The 16,166-nt window shown below is 44.9% G+C and overlaps 1 protein-coding gene across 3 annotated transcripts; it reads right to left on the reverse strand.

Moving 5' to 3' along the window:
• Window positions 1-629: 629 nt before the first annotated feature.
• On the reverse strand, window positions 630-15,952 carry LOC310659120 (perilipin-3-like). 3 transcript variants are annotated; one of them, XM_083402249.1, is made up of 8 exons: window positions 15,724-15,952; window positions 15,037-15,120; window positions 10,065-10,150; window positions 8,865-9,060; window positions 6,843-6,925; window positions 5,393-5,657; window positions 3,231-3,427; window positions 630-1,202 (listed from the first exon to the last, which is right to left on the reverse strand). In XM_083402249.1, the coding sequence occupies exons 1-8, from the start codon at window positions 15,875-15,877 to the stop codon at window positions 768-770; spliced, it is 1,500 nt and encodes a 499-aa protein (XP_083258375.1). In that variant the 5' UTR covers window positions 15,878-15,952; the 3' UTR covers window positions 630-767. The 3 variants fall into 3 exon arrangements, with proteins under 3 accessions (XP_083258375.1, XP_083258376.1, XP_083258377.1); XM_083402250.1 differs by having other exon boundaries at window positions 15,674-15,948; XM_083402251.1 differs by lacking the exons at window positions 15,037-15,120; window positions 15,724-15,952 and adding an exon at window positions 12,512-12,824.
• Between the last annotated feature and the right edge of the window lie 214 nt (window positions 15,953-16,166).

The raw sequence follows: 16,166 nt of genomic DNA on the forward strand, positions 1-16,166 counted from the left end.
GAGCCAATGTAGGTCTTTCGAGACGAGTGTTATGTGGTCTTGGCGGCCGCTCCAACAACCTTGAGAAGGTCACAGCTTCCCTGTCCCACTTTTGAGGGTGCTCATGCTACCCTTCCAAAGAACTGGGACTACAGGTTTATAGGAAAATGTGTTGGCGCGGATGTGGTCCCCAATCTTCAGGTGTTACCAAAATAGTATAAGACGAGGCTGGGGAACCTCCCGGTGTTATTGGACTCCCGACAGCCTCGGCCAACGGTCCAGAGTGATGGGCTGCAGCCTAACATCTGGAAGTTCCCCATCTTTGACAGAGAAGGATGTTCAGAAGCAGCTCCCCACCCTTAAAGGAATGTTGGACGGTTGCCTGATATAGAAATCTTTCCTACAGGATATGCTGCTCCCCGTATAATGCTAAGCATGAGTCCTCTCACTGAGCTATCCCATGACTTGGGAAGGAGGTGGACTGGGACATGCATACCGCATATTTTTAGCTTGACAACTTAACCGGGTCTTTTGGGATGCTAGAACAAGGACTTCTGCTTCGATTCCCTTCATCTTCCCTCAGCCTGGAGAGAGAGAATGAGTTTCCTTGGCTTTTCGAGACACAAGAAAAACACACATGCACACTAAGGTCTAATTCACTCATTTACTTCCAGGCTGCTGTTGTGCCTAGGATTTAATCTAAGAACCAAGCCCTTTAAAAATGCCCTCAAGTCCACATTGCACACTTTCCTCCTCTGCTTTCTACAGGTGAACAAGACCCAGAGGGCTCAGGTGGTTGGGGTTGCTGCTGCCAGGAAGCTGGTCCTGGATTCCGACTGCCCAGAAAAGGTGCCTCGAGACGCCTGCCCGCTCCGCGCGATCTTGAGGGCCCTTATGGCGCTGCCAGGGCAGGTCTTGCATCTGCAGCTGTTTGTGAAGAAGCAAAAGGGCAGGGACTGCGACAGGTAGTTCAAAAGCGCGTTCAGGTTCTCCTCCTCAGACATTCTCTCCCACACTCGGGTGAAGATTCTTCGGCAGAGATCCTGCAGGCATTCTAAGGTGGAGAGGGCCATCTTGAGTTCTTCGAGGGCGTAAGAGGCCTGGGGGACATTCTCGTGAAACTGGGAGGATAATTCTTCCACACTGAAGAGGACGATCAGGTAGATGGTCCTCAGCGGCAGTGTGACCGTATAGTACAAGGCAGCCAGCCAAGCCTTCCATTCCTGAAATGCAGACATCCATTGGGGAATATATTTTTTTAGAAAAAAAACCACACAGGGAGATGACTTATTCCAAGCCATGACCTTTGGTCCACCTAGTGTGGTGGAGTGCTTAGAGCAGCCTCTCTCAACCTTGGCTTGCTAGACTACAACTCCCATCATCCCTAGCTGGCAGGACCAGTGCTGCATCAGGGATGATGGGAATTGTTGCGCAACATCTGGAGACCCAAGGTTGAGAAAGGCTGGATTACACTACAGCTGGAGGGAGTACTGTGTCCAATTCCAGGCACCACAATTTAAGAAGGATACTGACAAACTGGAACGTGTGCAGAGGAGGGCAGCCAAGATGATCAAAGATCTGGGTTGGACTAGATGACCCTTGGGATCCCTTCCAGCTCTAAGATTCAACAATTCTAGAGTGTTGAACAAAGACCTGGGAGATGAGGCTTCTATTATTCCCCACTCAGTCACAAAGCTCACTGGGTGACCTTGGGCCAGGCAACCTACCTGACAGGGTTGTTGTGAGGATAAAATGGGAAAAGGAAGACCCACGTGACCACCTTGAAAAAAGGTGTTACATAAATGTAATTTTTTTTTTAAAAAAAAACAGGTAATAGCTGTGCACTGGCTGGCACTGGCTCTCTAGAGCTTCAGGCAGGAGTCTTTGCTAGCCTTATCTCAAGATGCCGGGACTCAAACCTGCAACTTTCTGCATGCAAAGCATTTCTCCTGCTACTGAGCTATGGCCTGTCCACACTTAAAGAGAGATTTTGACACGGCTGATGTGACGTAATGCAAGGATGAAGTTGCCAACTTTTCCACTAGCCCCTGCTCCTAATGCTTTTTTACTGTGGATCAGCTTACAGGGAGGTGGTCACACTTAACTTTGTGCTGTGGACTTCGTGCTGTGAACTTGCTGAACTCTGGATCATGCTGACGACGCACCCAGGAGCTGGCCAGCATGTGCATTTTGGGTGCCAAACACAATCCAGACTGGATCAGATACACCTGGAAATCCACTGAATCCAAACAGTGCCAAGTGCAAGGTGCACACTTGCAGTAGGGAAATCAGGAGTGCACTCTTAGTGTCCTGGTCACCCTTCCCCAGCACAGCTTGCATTTAGTGCTGTCTAAATTTGGAGCATAAATTCCCTTTCCCATGCATTTATTTCAGTTTGTGGACTCAATGGTCTTCTGCTCTCCTCTCTCTCTTTACACGGCAGTGTAGTTCTCATTCTGCAGCGTGTGTGTATGTATAAACCAGAGCTTTCCAAACATTACTGTGTTGGTTGCAGTGTGTAGGTGTGTTGTGTGAACGCTCCCCATGCTCTTCCCAGGGCTAGAAAGGGGTTAGTTTAACCTCTGGACATGGGTGGCGCTGTAGTCTAAACCATTGAGCCTCTTGGGCTTGCCGATCGGAAGGTCGGCAGTTTGAGTCCACCCAACAGTGTGAGCTCCCGTTCCTCTGTCTCAGCTCCTGCCAACCTAACAGTTCGAAATCACACCAGTGCAAGTAGATAAATAGGTACCGCTGCAGCGGGAAAGTAAATAGTGTGCTCTGTTTTCCATCACGCTGTTCTGTTGCGCCAGAAGCGGTTTAGTCCTGCTGGCCACATGACTTGGAAAGCTTTCTGTGGACAAACGCCGGCTCCCTCGGACCAAAAGCGAGATCAACGCCACAACGCCATAGTCGCCTCTGACTGGACAGGGGTCCTTTACCTTTGACCTTCCTTTAGTTTAACCTCTGGTTTGCTAGTAAACCGAATTACTGTGTTACTAAAAGATGCATCTCTAAAAAGTGTGTCACAAATACGAAAAGTTTGGAAAGTTCTGGTGTAGAATTTGACCCTGATGACACAGTTGCCCCCCCTTCCCCCGCCCTCTCTCTCACATACACCATCCTTGGAGCTAATCTAAAAAATATTTCAGCCTCGCTGAAACTTTTTGTTTTAAAAGGAGATGTGATTGTTTTCTTCCAGCCCAGAGCAACATAGGAGGGGGAAAGAAGAGGCAGGGGAAATGTGCTCTTACCGCATAGCAGTTTTCCGTGACCTTCTGGAGGCTCTGGCACGTGTGGCTGATGCGGCGCTGAGACTGCATCGAAGCATAGTGTTGGAATTTGTTCAGCAAGGAAAGCAAGCAGACCATGTACCCTTCGCACCTGATCTGCGCCTGCACTTCCTCCCTGGAATCCCCCAATCCACATTTAGAACATGTCCGAGTCTCACCTGAAACGAAAGAAACATCACTGTGTGATGATCGTAAAGGGAGACAGAAGGTTGCAGCTGGAGATCGCAGCAGCCCCGTGTTCGAGGTGGCCCCAGTTATTTTTGCGAGGTGTTGGGATCCATGGCCAGGAGACATCTCCATGAGCCAGTTGCCATGTACACAGTGTTTCCCTACACTGAGGATTAACCATGTTGGCATTCTTGGGCACCATTTTATAAGTTAAATTGTAATCACATTTTACGCCCCAATGGTGGAGCCATTGTTTAAAGCTTTTCATGTAGCCACGGTGGGTCCATTGATTTCTGTGGGTCTACTCTGAGTAAAACTTAGCAGAATAACACCCAGCCGTATGTGTTTTTCCAACTGCAGCTGAAAATGTGTGGGGTGTGTGTGTGAAAGAGGATGAAATGCCTTACTTTCCCCAGTCACCACTCCCCAGAAAATCTCTGGGACCTGCCAGTTAGTCTGGCTGCCATTCCCTCCCCACACCTGCAGAGATGTGCTGGGAATTATGCTATTTCATCACTTATCTTTCAAGATGACTTTGGGAAGGCTGCCTCCCTCCAATATGCCCCTCATTTCACTACATTACCTGCCCCCTTTGCAAAATTTCTGAAATCTCTCTTCCCATTTTGCTACCTACAAATAGGACAGTGAGCTGTGGAAGGATAATTTCGTCTAGGGCCTAATATTTTCACAGATGCTGACCCCCCTCATGAGTGGTCAGGCTCCATAATAAATTTGGCACATCTAAGTGGTAGAGGCTTCACGGTTAAAGGAGCATGTGTACACATTTGTGTATGTGTGTTTTTTTAAAAAAACCCAACACTAGAGGAGCATAAAGTTGCGGAAAGATGCTCATGGGGCTGACTCAGCCTTAGACTAATGATTTGTCTAAATCAGGAGCATGGAATCTAGGCTTGGGAGATAAATATGGCCCTCTAGTCCTCTCTATGTGGCCCTCCAGGCTCTTCTCATGCCACACATCCTCTCCCCAAGCCACTCCCCTCACTGGCTTTGTTTGCCTGTGCAGAATGCGTCCTTGAGGTCTGGTATTGAATCTTGCTTGTCTGGATAGAGAGGGGTATGTGCAGTGCTTTTTATCAATAAAAATTAGTGCCAGAACTCACCATGAAATTGTAAGTCGCTGGGAAACTTGGGGCAGCCCTGAACAGCTGTTGGTTTGACAACAGCAGCATTCACCGCTAAAAAAACTACAGAGTCATAGATCTAAAAAAAGAATAGACTCGCATACACTGGCCAGTTTCTGTTTTGACTTGAAATGTTTGGGGCTTCGCAGAAGTACATAAAGGCAAGAAGTGGGGGCCAGAATGGTGCCCACCTGAGAGATGCTGAAACTGCGCTCTGGCTTAAAAAAAGCGGGGTATGTGTAGGAACTAGTCTACTGCCCAAAGGGGTACAGTGGTGCCTCGCAAGACGAAAAGAATCCGTTCTGTGAGTCTCTTCGTCTAGCGGTTTTTTCGTCTTGCGAAGCAAGCCCATTAGCGGATTAGCGCTATTAGCGGTTTAGCGGCTATTAGCGGCTATTAAAGGCTTAAGGGATTAGCGGATTAGCTGCTAAAAGGCTATTAGCAGCTTAGTGCCTTAGAAAAAGGGGGTGGGGAGTGGAAAAAAACCCCCAGGAATTGCAAGACATTTTCGTCTTGCGAAGCAAGCCCATAGCAAATTTGTCCTGCGAAGCACCTCCAAAACGGAAAACCCTTTCGTCTAGCGGGTTTTCCGTCTTGTGAGGCATTCGTCTTGCGGGGCACCACTGTACTTTGCCTCTGTACCTGCCCCCCCCCCACTGGGCATGTGACCACCAGAATTTGCCCAGAAAGGAATGTGGCATTTGAACTGAAAGGGTTCTCCCACCCCAGGTCTAAATCTTGGTACTTTGTCTGCACATATCATTAAGATAAAAAACCACTCTGTAGGGGGAAAACACTCTAAGGAGCCCTTACTCATATCTTCATCTGCAACCAGGAGATAGTGATCTATAAATGCATGGGACCTGCCCAGCATGGTGTCCACACTGGTCCTGGCCATCTGGCCAACTCTCGTCCCCATCAACAGGCTCATACTCCCAGACACCATGGACGTTGTGGTCCTCACGCTACCCTGGACAGCATCTCTGGTCATGTCAACCATCCCCGATAGCCTGCGGGTCATGGCGCTCTTTGCACATGTGACTTTAGAAGACATCATCTCCTTCGTACCAGAGACAACCTGCAAGAGTCAGAAGACAGATCCTTGTGGGAATATTGGAAACTAGCTTTTGTCTTGGGTACTGTGAAATGTAGCTCTGTGAGGGGCAAACTGCAGTGCCCTGGCTTCTTTGTAAGGAAGACATGCGCTCTAAATTTATGGCGCATTTGATGGGACCTGAGTTTACCTCTGTGGTTTTTTATTATTTAATTAAAAATTATTTATGATTTTCAATTTTATGTATTTCAATAATTTTATTATCATTTTAACATTTCAAAACTTGGCTTCCTTCCCCCTCTTTCTGTAGTGCCTTAAATTTATTTTTAATATTCTCTGCATATCTAAATTAACTTATTTTGCTCATTTATTCATCTACTTTAAATATATACTCTTATAAAACTGTAGGTTATTACCATAATCCTGCCAATGTTCTTATCTGTTTACAGTTTATTTGTAAATATTAAATAAAGTATTTACATTCTTTTACACAAAGTTTGTTATCTTGGTTTCTTATTTTTCTGCTAGGCTTTGCCAATTCTGCATATTCCATAAGCTTTTGCATCCATTCTTCTTTTGCTGGGACTTCTTCTTCTTTCCATTTTTGAATAAGTAACATTCTTGCTGCTATAGTAGCATACATAAATAAATTTCTAGGCAGTTTGGGTAGTTCTGTCCCTATAATTCCCAAAAGGAAAGCTTCTGGGTTGTTGTTTTTTACAAATGTTATTTTAAACATATTTTTCCAATTCATTATATATCATTTCCCAGTAAGCTTTAACCTTAATACAAGACCACCACATATGATAAAAAGAACCTTCTTTCTCTTTACATTTCCAACACTTATTTGATTTGGATTTATACATTTTTGCCAATTTACTCGGTGTTAGGTACCATCGATGTATCATTTTCATATAATTTTCTGTTAGACCAATAACATGCTGTAAATTTTATGTCTGTATTCCACAGTCTTTCCTATGCTTCCGTATCTATATTATGACCAATATCTTTTGTCCAATGTATCTGCCCTCTGTGTTTCAAGAGGACCATCTTTTCTCTTGGTTTTGGGCTGCTTTGAACTGTGGGTCATTAGTGGCATCCTTCACCTCTATTTGTGATGTTTTTAAGATGTTGCAAAGTGTCCAGAGACTTATTCGAAATGACCTAAGTAAATGTTTGCAATCTTCTGGGAGGCAGACAACTGCTTACCTGATCAGCTGTCTGTTGAAGAATGGGCATCTTCTCTTCTACTGTATCTAAGCCCCGGCAGGCATACCTGTTTGCTGTTGCAACTAAGAGAGAAACAGAGAGATAAAGACACTTAGGTTTTTGTTATGGTTGCTGTCATGAGTCCCTTTCAGTCTCTGAGCTTTGACTTACTTGTAACAAAAATATTACACAAAGAAATCACACAAGGAACTTTGGCAATGGTTACAAAATACTGGTAGGGTGAAAATCAATTGTTCTTTCTCTCAGTCCCTCATTTTTCCAATGTCCGTTTTATTTTTCAATGGGCTTATCCACACTTAACTTTCCTTTGCGCTTTCCACACTTTAAAGCTCTGTGTCTGAGCATCCTTTTTTTTTTGCTCCAGAACTTTCCCCATGAAAACCCACTCTTTAAAGCACAGTCTCCGCTGTCCCTCATTCCACAGGAAACATGAACCCTGAGTCAGTGCCTGGAACCCTGGAATCTCACATCCCTCAAAGATTGCAACAATATCAAAAGCAATAAATCAATTGATCTAACAGCACACAGTTAAATAGCCAAGATACTGAGGGCAGGCCTATGTTCATAAAGGAAATCAGGAAAATATCAACCACATTTCTAACCTGGAAGAAATTACTGGCACTACCACCCTGAACTGGGACAGGGCGCTGGCACCGGCTTGGGGAGCCATGGGGGGGGGGGTGAATCCTGACTCCATGGAGGGGGCAGGGGCGAACTTGAAAGCAGAACCTTCTGCAGGAAAACACAACACGCACAAACAGGCGCCCTGCAGCAGCGAGTGTCTTTCAAGATGCAAGCAAAGCAATGGAGCCAGGTGACTTTAGTTTATGCCGTGTCCCCACACTGAGCAGCCTTGCAAGGCTCAGATCTGGGTGGTGGGGTGGCAGAAGGGCACAACAGCCTCCACTCAGGGCTGGGGTTGCTCCAGCGGCGATGGGGGTCGGTTGCGCGATGCCTTTGTTCTCTGCCGCTTGCCCAGTTGCTCTGTTGGCGGATGCCCGCCCCCTTCCACGCCAGGCATGTTGGAGTCATGCTTCGCCACTGACTAGAATCCGTTTACTGGTCTACAGGGTTCCAGGAAGTTCCTGCACTGTGCTAGACCTCATTTCCAATGTAGGAAGGACTCCTAAACCCAGAGAAGCTTGAATAGATTGTTGTGTGTTGATAGCAGTGGCAATTTGAGGGCGATTGTTACATACCAAGCTTGGATCCTAAAACAATAGGCAAGTAGGATCCTAGAATGCAACAATTGATTGGCTTGCAGGAAAAGACCAATCAGGCTCCAGGAGGAAGTTACTCAGCCTATTAGGCTGGTAGGATCGTAGAATACAACAATTGATTGAACTGCAGCAAAAGACCAATCAGGCTCCAGGAGGGAAGCAGAATCAGCCAATCAGACAGGACTCATTGTGTAAATAATGTATATAAAACCCTGAGGTTTGGTGGGCAATTCAATCACTGTTTTACAAGCTGCAATAAAGAGCATGAAATCACTACAGGACTCCGAGTATATTTCAGAGATTGTGGGCTAAAAAGGTAAAGGTACCCCTGCCCGTACGGGCCAGTCTTGACAGACTCTAGGGTTGTGCGCCCATCTCACTCAAAGAGGCCAAGGGCCAGCGCTGTCCGAAGACACTTCGGGCGCACAACCCGGGTCACGTGGCCAGCGTGATATCGCTGCTCTGGCGAGCCAGAGCCGCACACGGAAACGCCGTTTACCTTCCCGCTAGTAAGCGGTCCCTATTTATCTACTTGCCCCCAGGGGTGCTTTCGAACTGCTAGGTTGGCAGGTGCTGGGACCGAACAGCAGGAGCGCACCCCGCCGCGGGGATTCGAACCGCCGACCTTTCGATCGGCAAGCCCTAGGCACTGAGGCTTTAACCCACAGCGCCACCCGGCTAGCTTGGCAATAAATGCTCATTGCCATCTCTTCGGCTAATTCTAGCTTGTTGCATTTAGCGTGCACACAAAAATGCAGCCCTCTGCCTCAGTTTTACTCACTCTGAGGTTCAAATGTAGTCAGAAGTGGCTGTGCCTTGTTGATGGCAGCTCCAGTGATGGTCTTCATGCCTTTCTCTGCCCCGCCACACACTGTCTGAAGGTAGGAGCTTTTTCTCTTGATGGAGGTGTAGTTTGAAGAAACTAAGTCGCAGACAGAGCACACCAAGGGGAGGCTGCCAACTCTCTTCAAGACATTCTGACATGGAAACCAAAGCCAGATCTTTGTTATTTAAGCCATCAGTTGTACAATCAATCAATCAATCAATCAATCAATCAACCAACCAACCATTCAGAGCAGAGTTCAAACAAAACAACATGTCCATACTACGGCAGTACCAATAAACAATAGCATATCACAAAAGAAGCAGAGGCCACGATTTGTAATTCAAGTCAATACTATAACCTGAAGTTAACAACCCTCCGTGTTTGGGTGGACTTTATAATTTTATTTTAAACATTTATTATATTTATTAGTCCCTTGCTTTTCAAAAATGAACTCAAAGTGACTTCCAAAAAACAACAGCATTTAAAACAAAGACAAAACAACTTAAAATACACAAGTTTAGATCAAGTTTGTGCTTCGAGATCTGCTGAGATTCTCCCAGTGCCCTGCCTTTCATACTGTGGTTCTTTGATTCCGTTGCAAGTGAGGGATGGACGGACCAGTCACTTTTGCTGATGCTCCATCATAGGGCCATTCCATCATGTCTTTCCAGACTTTCCAGAAGAATGCCCCCCAAAACCCACATGTAAACTTTCACACATTTTGTACATACTTTGCTTGTAAAACACACTTTTTTTTTGGTGTGTTCTCCCCTTTAAACATGCATTTTGTATGAGGTTCTCTCAAGAACAAAATAACACCTTTATTTTTGCACCTTGGGGGGATTGAGATGGCATTGCAAAACCTGGAGAGATTGGTAATCTGATCATTGAGGAGAGAATAAGAAAGCGAAAGGGAGTGTAGCCCAGCAAAAAAAAACAGGAGGAAGAAAAGAACAGTTGGAATACCCTTAGACAGAAACAAAGTGGGGAGTAGTCATCTAAACACTTGTTCTAATACAGCAACTTTAAGCTGTGCCATCTAATTTGCTGCTTTGGAGAGTTGGGGGAAGGTTGGGGAAGTTAAATTGCATAGCTAAAAATTGTTTTTGTTAGATACCACCTATGGTATGCAAACGAGCTTGAATACACAACTACCTCATCCTCGAGACTTTCGTCAGAGGTCTCTGAAGACGTAGAAGTCGGTTCTGGCTTCGTAGAAGACATGATGCGTTCCGTGGTCACTGGAAGTGAAAAGAACAGAAAGCAATTGTGTCGGGGGCAATCATGGCCCAATTAACGACCACAAATAGCTCTGTTGCCGGGTTGCTGCCAGTGGAAGCAGAAGATGAGAAACTCGGGTTCAAGTCCCTATTCAACCATGGAACTCAGTGGGTGGCCCTGGACCTGTAACTATCATTCAGGCTGACCTACCTCACAGGGGTGTTGTGAGGATGTAATGTTTATGTGGGGGGGGGGGGAGAGAGAGAGAGAGCCCAGCATACCACTTTCAGAAGGAAGGTAGAATATAAGTGCAGCAAGTAAATCAATAAAAAAACAGGCTATGCCTTTCCATACTGGGAAACTTTTCCATTGATAATGAGGCTTGAAAGCACTCACACTGTCTCTAAATTTTTTAAACAACAACAATAATACTTTTATTATTTACCCCCTGCCCATTTGACTAGGTTGTCTCAGCCACTCTGGGCAGTTTCTGACATATATAGAAACATAATAAAACATTAAACATTTTAAAACTAAAGAGCTGCCTCAGATGTCTTCTAAAGGTTGTATGGTTACTTATCTCCTTGCCTCAGGGGTCACATAACTCCATACCCTCCAACATTTTTCTGATGGAAATAGAAACGCCTTAAGGAAAAGCGGGACATTCTGGAATCAAATCAGAAACCGGGACAGCTTCTGTAAATCCGGGACTGTCCCTGGAAAATAGGGACCTTTGGAGGGTCTGCTTTCTGGCACCCACTGATGTTGTCATGTCTGCTATTGCTTCCTTCCCCCAAAATGTTAAAGATGATCAGTCTGTGTTGTGATGGAGCAGCTATATGCCCACTCAAATGAAGCTCACTGGGTGACCTTGAGCCTGCACTGTTTCTCAGGTTATTTCACCAGGTTGTCATGATTAAAAAAGAGGGGGAAAGCCCTGCGTTATCATAGAATCATAGAGTTGGAAGAGACCACAAGGGCCATCGAGTCCAACCCCCTGCCAAGCAGGAAACACCATCAGAGCACTCCTGACATATGGCTGTCAAGCCTCTGCTTAAAGACCTCCAAAGAAGAAGACTCCACCACACTCCTTGGCAGCAAATTCCACTGTCGAACAGCTCTTACTGTCAGGAAGTTCTTCCTAATGTTTAGGTGGAATCTTCTTTCTTGTAGTTTGGATCCATTGCTCCGTGTCCGCTTCTCTGGAGCAGCAGAAAACAACCTTTCTCCCTCCTCTATGTGACATCCTTTTATATATTTGAACATGGCTATCATATCACCCCTTAACCTCTTCTTCTCCAGGCTAAACATGCCCAGCTCCCTTAGCCGTTCCTCATAAGGCATCGTTTCCAGGCCTTTGACCATTTTGGTTGCCCTCCTCTGGACACGTTCCAGTTTGTCAGTGTCCTTCTTGAACTGTGGTGCCCAGAACTGGACACAGTACTCCAGGTGAGGTCTGACCAGAGCAGAATACAGTGGCACTATTACTTCCCTTGATCTAGATGCTATACTCCTATAGCATTTTTATTTTATATTTTATTTTCTTTTTTACAATCAAGAGGTATATAATTTTTATGCAGTAAGTTGTGAAATAAGTAAAATGTATGTTGTGCTGAGCTCTTTGGAGGAAAGGCAGAATATAAGCTTAACAAAACTGATAACTGACATACCATCCAAGTCGATCCAGCGGCAAACAGATGTGGGCATTAGAATTTCTGGGATACAAACACCCATTGTGAGGTGGGAGTGGGCATGATCCAAAGCTCTGTATTACCCTCCCCCACCATCCTCAAAGCAGCCTTTGGGAAAACTAGCGGCTAACCCTGTTCTTAAATCAGCCTAGGACCCTCGTACCTATGGGACCGCCTCTCCCGGTATGCCCCACGGAGAGCCTCAAGGTCCATAAATAGCAACACCCTTAGTGGTCCCGGCCCCTAAGGAAGTTAGATTAGCTTCAACCAGAACCAGGGCTTTTTCAACAGTGGCTCCGGCCCGGTGGAACGCTCTGCCTCATGAGACCAGGGCCCTGCAGGATCTGATTTCTTTTGGCAGGGCCTGTAAGACAGAGTTGTTCCATCTGGCCTTTGGCTTGGAGCCAATTTGATTCCCTCTCCCTCTTTCTTTTCCCTTTCTCCTCCTGTGATGAGGCTGCATTTTAATATTTTAATGTTTCAATATTTTAATTGTTGTATTTTAATCTTGTTTTTAAGTTGTATTCATTCAACTTGTTTTTATTATTGCTTGTTAGCTGCCCTGAGTTGAGCCTCGGCTGGGGAGGGCGGGGTATAAATAAAAATTATTATTATTATTATTATTAAATCAAGCATTGTTGTCCCTATGGAATGAGCTGTGTCTCCCCCCCAGTGTTTACCCAGACTCACCAGAAGGCAACCCTATTACTGTTTTTTCCCCAGAGCAACAACTACTTTGGACTTGGAGGAGGAAGACTGGATCATTCCATTGGGCTTATTCTTCACGCTGACGGCTTGCTATGTTAACATTTTGGGCATTTCCCATTAGAGGAGGACTACATTGGCTCTCAGGAAGAGGCTTCCGCTGCCATGGTTTCAAAACTTCATCCCCAGGGTGAATGAGGATGGATTCAGGAAAGATGGCGGCGTTTTGCCACTGTGTAAGACGGGTCATGGGGAGAAACCACCAGGGTGGCAAGTGATGGGAGTTCCCATTGTTTCTTCAGCCCGGCAAGCACTGAAGGAGAGAGCAGTGCCAACCAATCAGGCTGTACATGCAAATTAGTTTCTTTATGATTGCTTGTCCAATTGGATCCAGCAGCTATGAAGGCTGCAACCCTATGCGCAACTTGCCTGGGACTTCAGCCCCATTGAATCCAGTGGGGTTTATTGTAAAGAACATTTGAGCCCTACTGGATCAGACGAAGGGCCTGCCTAGTCTGCTATCTTGTTTCTCATATGAGGAGCATGACATGAGTGCAATAGCTCTTTCTTGGGGCACTTCCACATGCCTGTTTAGTATGGACTTGGCGCTGCTCCTGCACATAAGTCACTTTAACTGCATAAACCCTAATATTTCGCTAGGCATTTGAATCCCTCCTGCAAAACTCTCAAGGCAATCTTTGGCCAATTTTGAGAACTTTCAGATTGCTTGTATTCATTGTGTATTATGTTGTGAGCTTCCTCGGCTGGACCATGCCCTCAAATATTGTCCTAAATAAATATGTGCATTGTGGAAGTGATATTCAGTCAGTACAGCTGACCCTTTGCCCACCAGCGTATTTAAATTTTATTACAGCATGTTGTAGCTTATAAAATGCCACCAGAGGGCCATAGAACCACATTTGCTTTAAAAATTCTCCTCAAGTCAGGAGAGCCTAAGTAGGTGAATCGTTCCATCCATCAGACTTGGCTACTTTTTCTCTTCTCTTTGTGGAGAGCCCACAGCTGTTAAGCCTGTCATTCCTTCCAGAAAACTCCTAAGAAGTGTAAATGATCACTTGAGGTGCATCAGATACGGAGATGATTGCATTCACTTTCCTGATTATAATGCTAGAACTTCTGTCCTGGCATCTGATGTTCTGTTTACACTGCAATCAATACCTGTCGTGCTAGGGATCTGTGACTTTTTGATTGATATACCTCCATATCATGCATCCACTGAATCTTCTTTTAAGTCTTTTGCTCAGTTTAGAATGCAACACATGCATTTATTTTCATTCATTTTTGGCTTGAATCCACATGGGTGTCTGATGTCAGCAACACCTCCGTTTCAAAGGGTTCCCCATCCTAAAGGCAAACTTATTCTATTACCTTGTGGAACTCATAACCACAAGTTATAGTGGTGATGTCCAAAGCTTACATGGCAGGGAGGCAGGGATTAGGCAAAATAATGGAGGACGTCTGTATTCAGAAATCCTGCCCTTCTACCAAACACAGAGACAACAGGATAAGACAGTTTTCTTTAAACCATAACTTGCTTCTGATTTTTCATAAGGCATGTGTTGTCTGCTGATGGAAACAAAACGCTGGGATAAACTGACTATTGTCTGATCCAGCATACTATATTCTCCACATGGCCCAGTAAGTGACTTTAGGATTGCAACAGTAGTTATCTGACAATAGTGGGGTTAAGGATACACCATAGTGACTGTGTTTGCATCTGCTAAATCGCCAGGAAGTAGGACAAAACTCGGAATTTCACATAATCAGATCGTTGGAAGGAGCCTTGAAGGCTATTTCCATCTAATTCTCTGCTCAGGGTGGAAACTCTAGAGCTACAAGCATCCTCAATAGATGAATTTGCAGCCCACCACTCCTCTAAGTCATTAACTTCAATATTGAACTGTTCTTACTGTCTACAGGTTCCTCCTAATGTCCAACCAAAATCTACCCTCTTTGTAATTGAAGCCCATTGGAACTACTTAAAAAAAATTAGTTTTTACACTGCCTCTTAGCTTTAGAAAAGCTTCTCTGTCACCTTGCAAATTCAAAGACATAATAATGAAAAGCATGCAGTAAAAAATATAAGCAGTCCAAATGCAGGAGAGCAGATAAAATAAATAAACAGTTAATTCAGCAGACAGCTTTCATCAAAACGAGAAAAGGCTTGGGAAATAAAATAAAAAAAGGTTTTCAAAGCTGCATCAAAAAGCCACTCAGGCTCTGTACACCCACCAAGTATTTAAAGCACCCCTTTCAAGAATCATGGGAACTGTAGTTTCTTAAAGGTGCTGGGAATTGTAGCTCTGTGGGTGAATTCTTTAGAGGCAACTATGATTTGAACATACATTATGTACATTATCTCTGTTGTGTGATGGTAAAGCATTCTGCAAACAGGATACCACAACTTAAAATTCTTTTCCTACAGGTATGTTTGACAGTGGGCCTCCAACGCTGATCTTAATAATATAAGTGATCTTTATGTTGCTTACCTGATGGGGAGCTAATGGAGTGAGTAAAATTCTCAGGATAAATCATCATAGCAAGAGCCCTGCGCAGTTTATGTAGCTTCTTTCCTAGATTAAAAGATTGCAGCAGGGGCAAATTGGTTATCTGTATTCTGAAAAGTTTGCGCTGACAAATTCGCAGAACATTTGAACATATCCACAGGTGTCCCACACAAAATAAAAACCAAACAAAACTGAAGATGAGGATTTTTTCCTTCGCACCAAATTCTTACGAAGGAGAAAGCTTGTTTCCTGCTTCTGTTTATGAGGATAGGACAAAAAGAGCCGGGTGCAGAATTATTACAGAATTACCAACGTCTGGTTTCAAAAATTCTGGTCCATGAGGCACAAACAGAACAGGATCCAGCAAACAGAATCAACACAATATGGTGGGTCAACTGCTAGACCTTGGCCAAATCAGGGGTTTATTTTATCTGCTTTGCAGACCATAATACTGCTTAACCTAACAGGAGGACATGTTTTTACTTGTTGCAAAGAGACGGAGTTGGCAACCTCCGGCATACATTTTGCAAATATTAGTCGAAAAAGAAGTGCTATCTTAATGATTCCACACCCCCACACCCAGGGGACTGATCAATATGGCAAGAATAGTAAGGCTTACAAGATATGTAAGGTGAGCACACAGCAACAGAAATACAAATTCCGTCTCACTTTTTTTCCAGAACTTCTGCAGCTTCTCGGAGATGTCACACTCCTTTCCCTTCCCTCGAAACGGCATTTCCCTTTTACAGATAGAGGGTAAGGGCTGTCGTTCACAGAGTTCTAAAAACCTCCATTCCTCTGTCACCCCCACAGAGGAACGCATCAACAATCGCCCGGATTGCTGCCTCAGAATACGGAATCCCTTCGTGGGAGGACATTCTGTTCACCGCATTCAGAACTCTCCGCCGGGTGGTCTCCCTCTTTTATGCCACTGATGGATCTTGAAGTGTCCCCTGAAATGCTTTCGAGCAATTAAAATTTCACAGAAGACTGGGAAACTCATGGTGGCATCAGTGATGAGGGCATAAACCTATTAGGACAAGTGCCTTAAATTTCCAGGCTAGCAGACCATGTAATTCATGATGGAGGTCGCACAGTCCAGATTATGGGCC

This window comes from Podarcis tiliguerta (assembly GCF_965153285.1).
Source record: "Podarcis tiliguerta genome assembly, chromosome: 10".
Classification (NCBI taxonomy): Eukaryota; Metazoa; Chordata; class Lepidosauria; order Squamata; family Lacertidae; genus Podarcis; species Podarcis tiliguerta.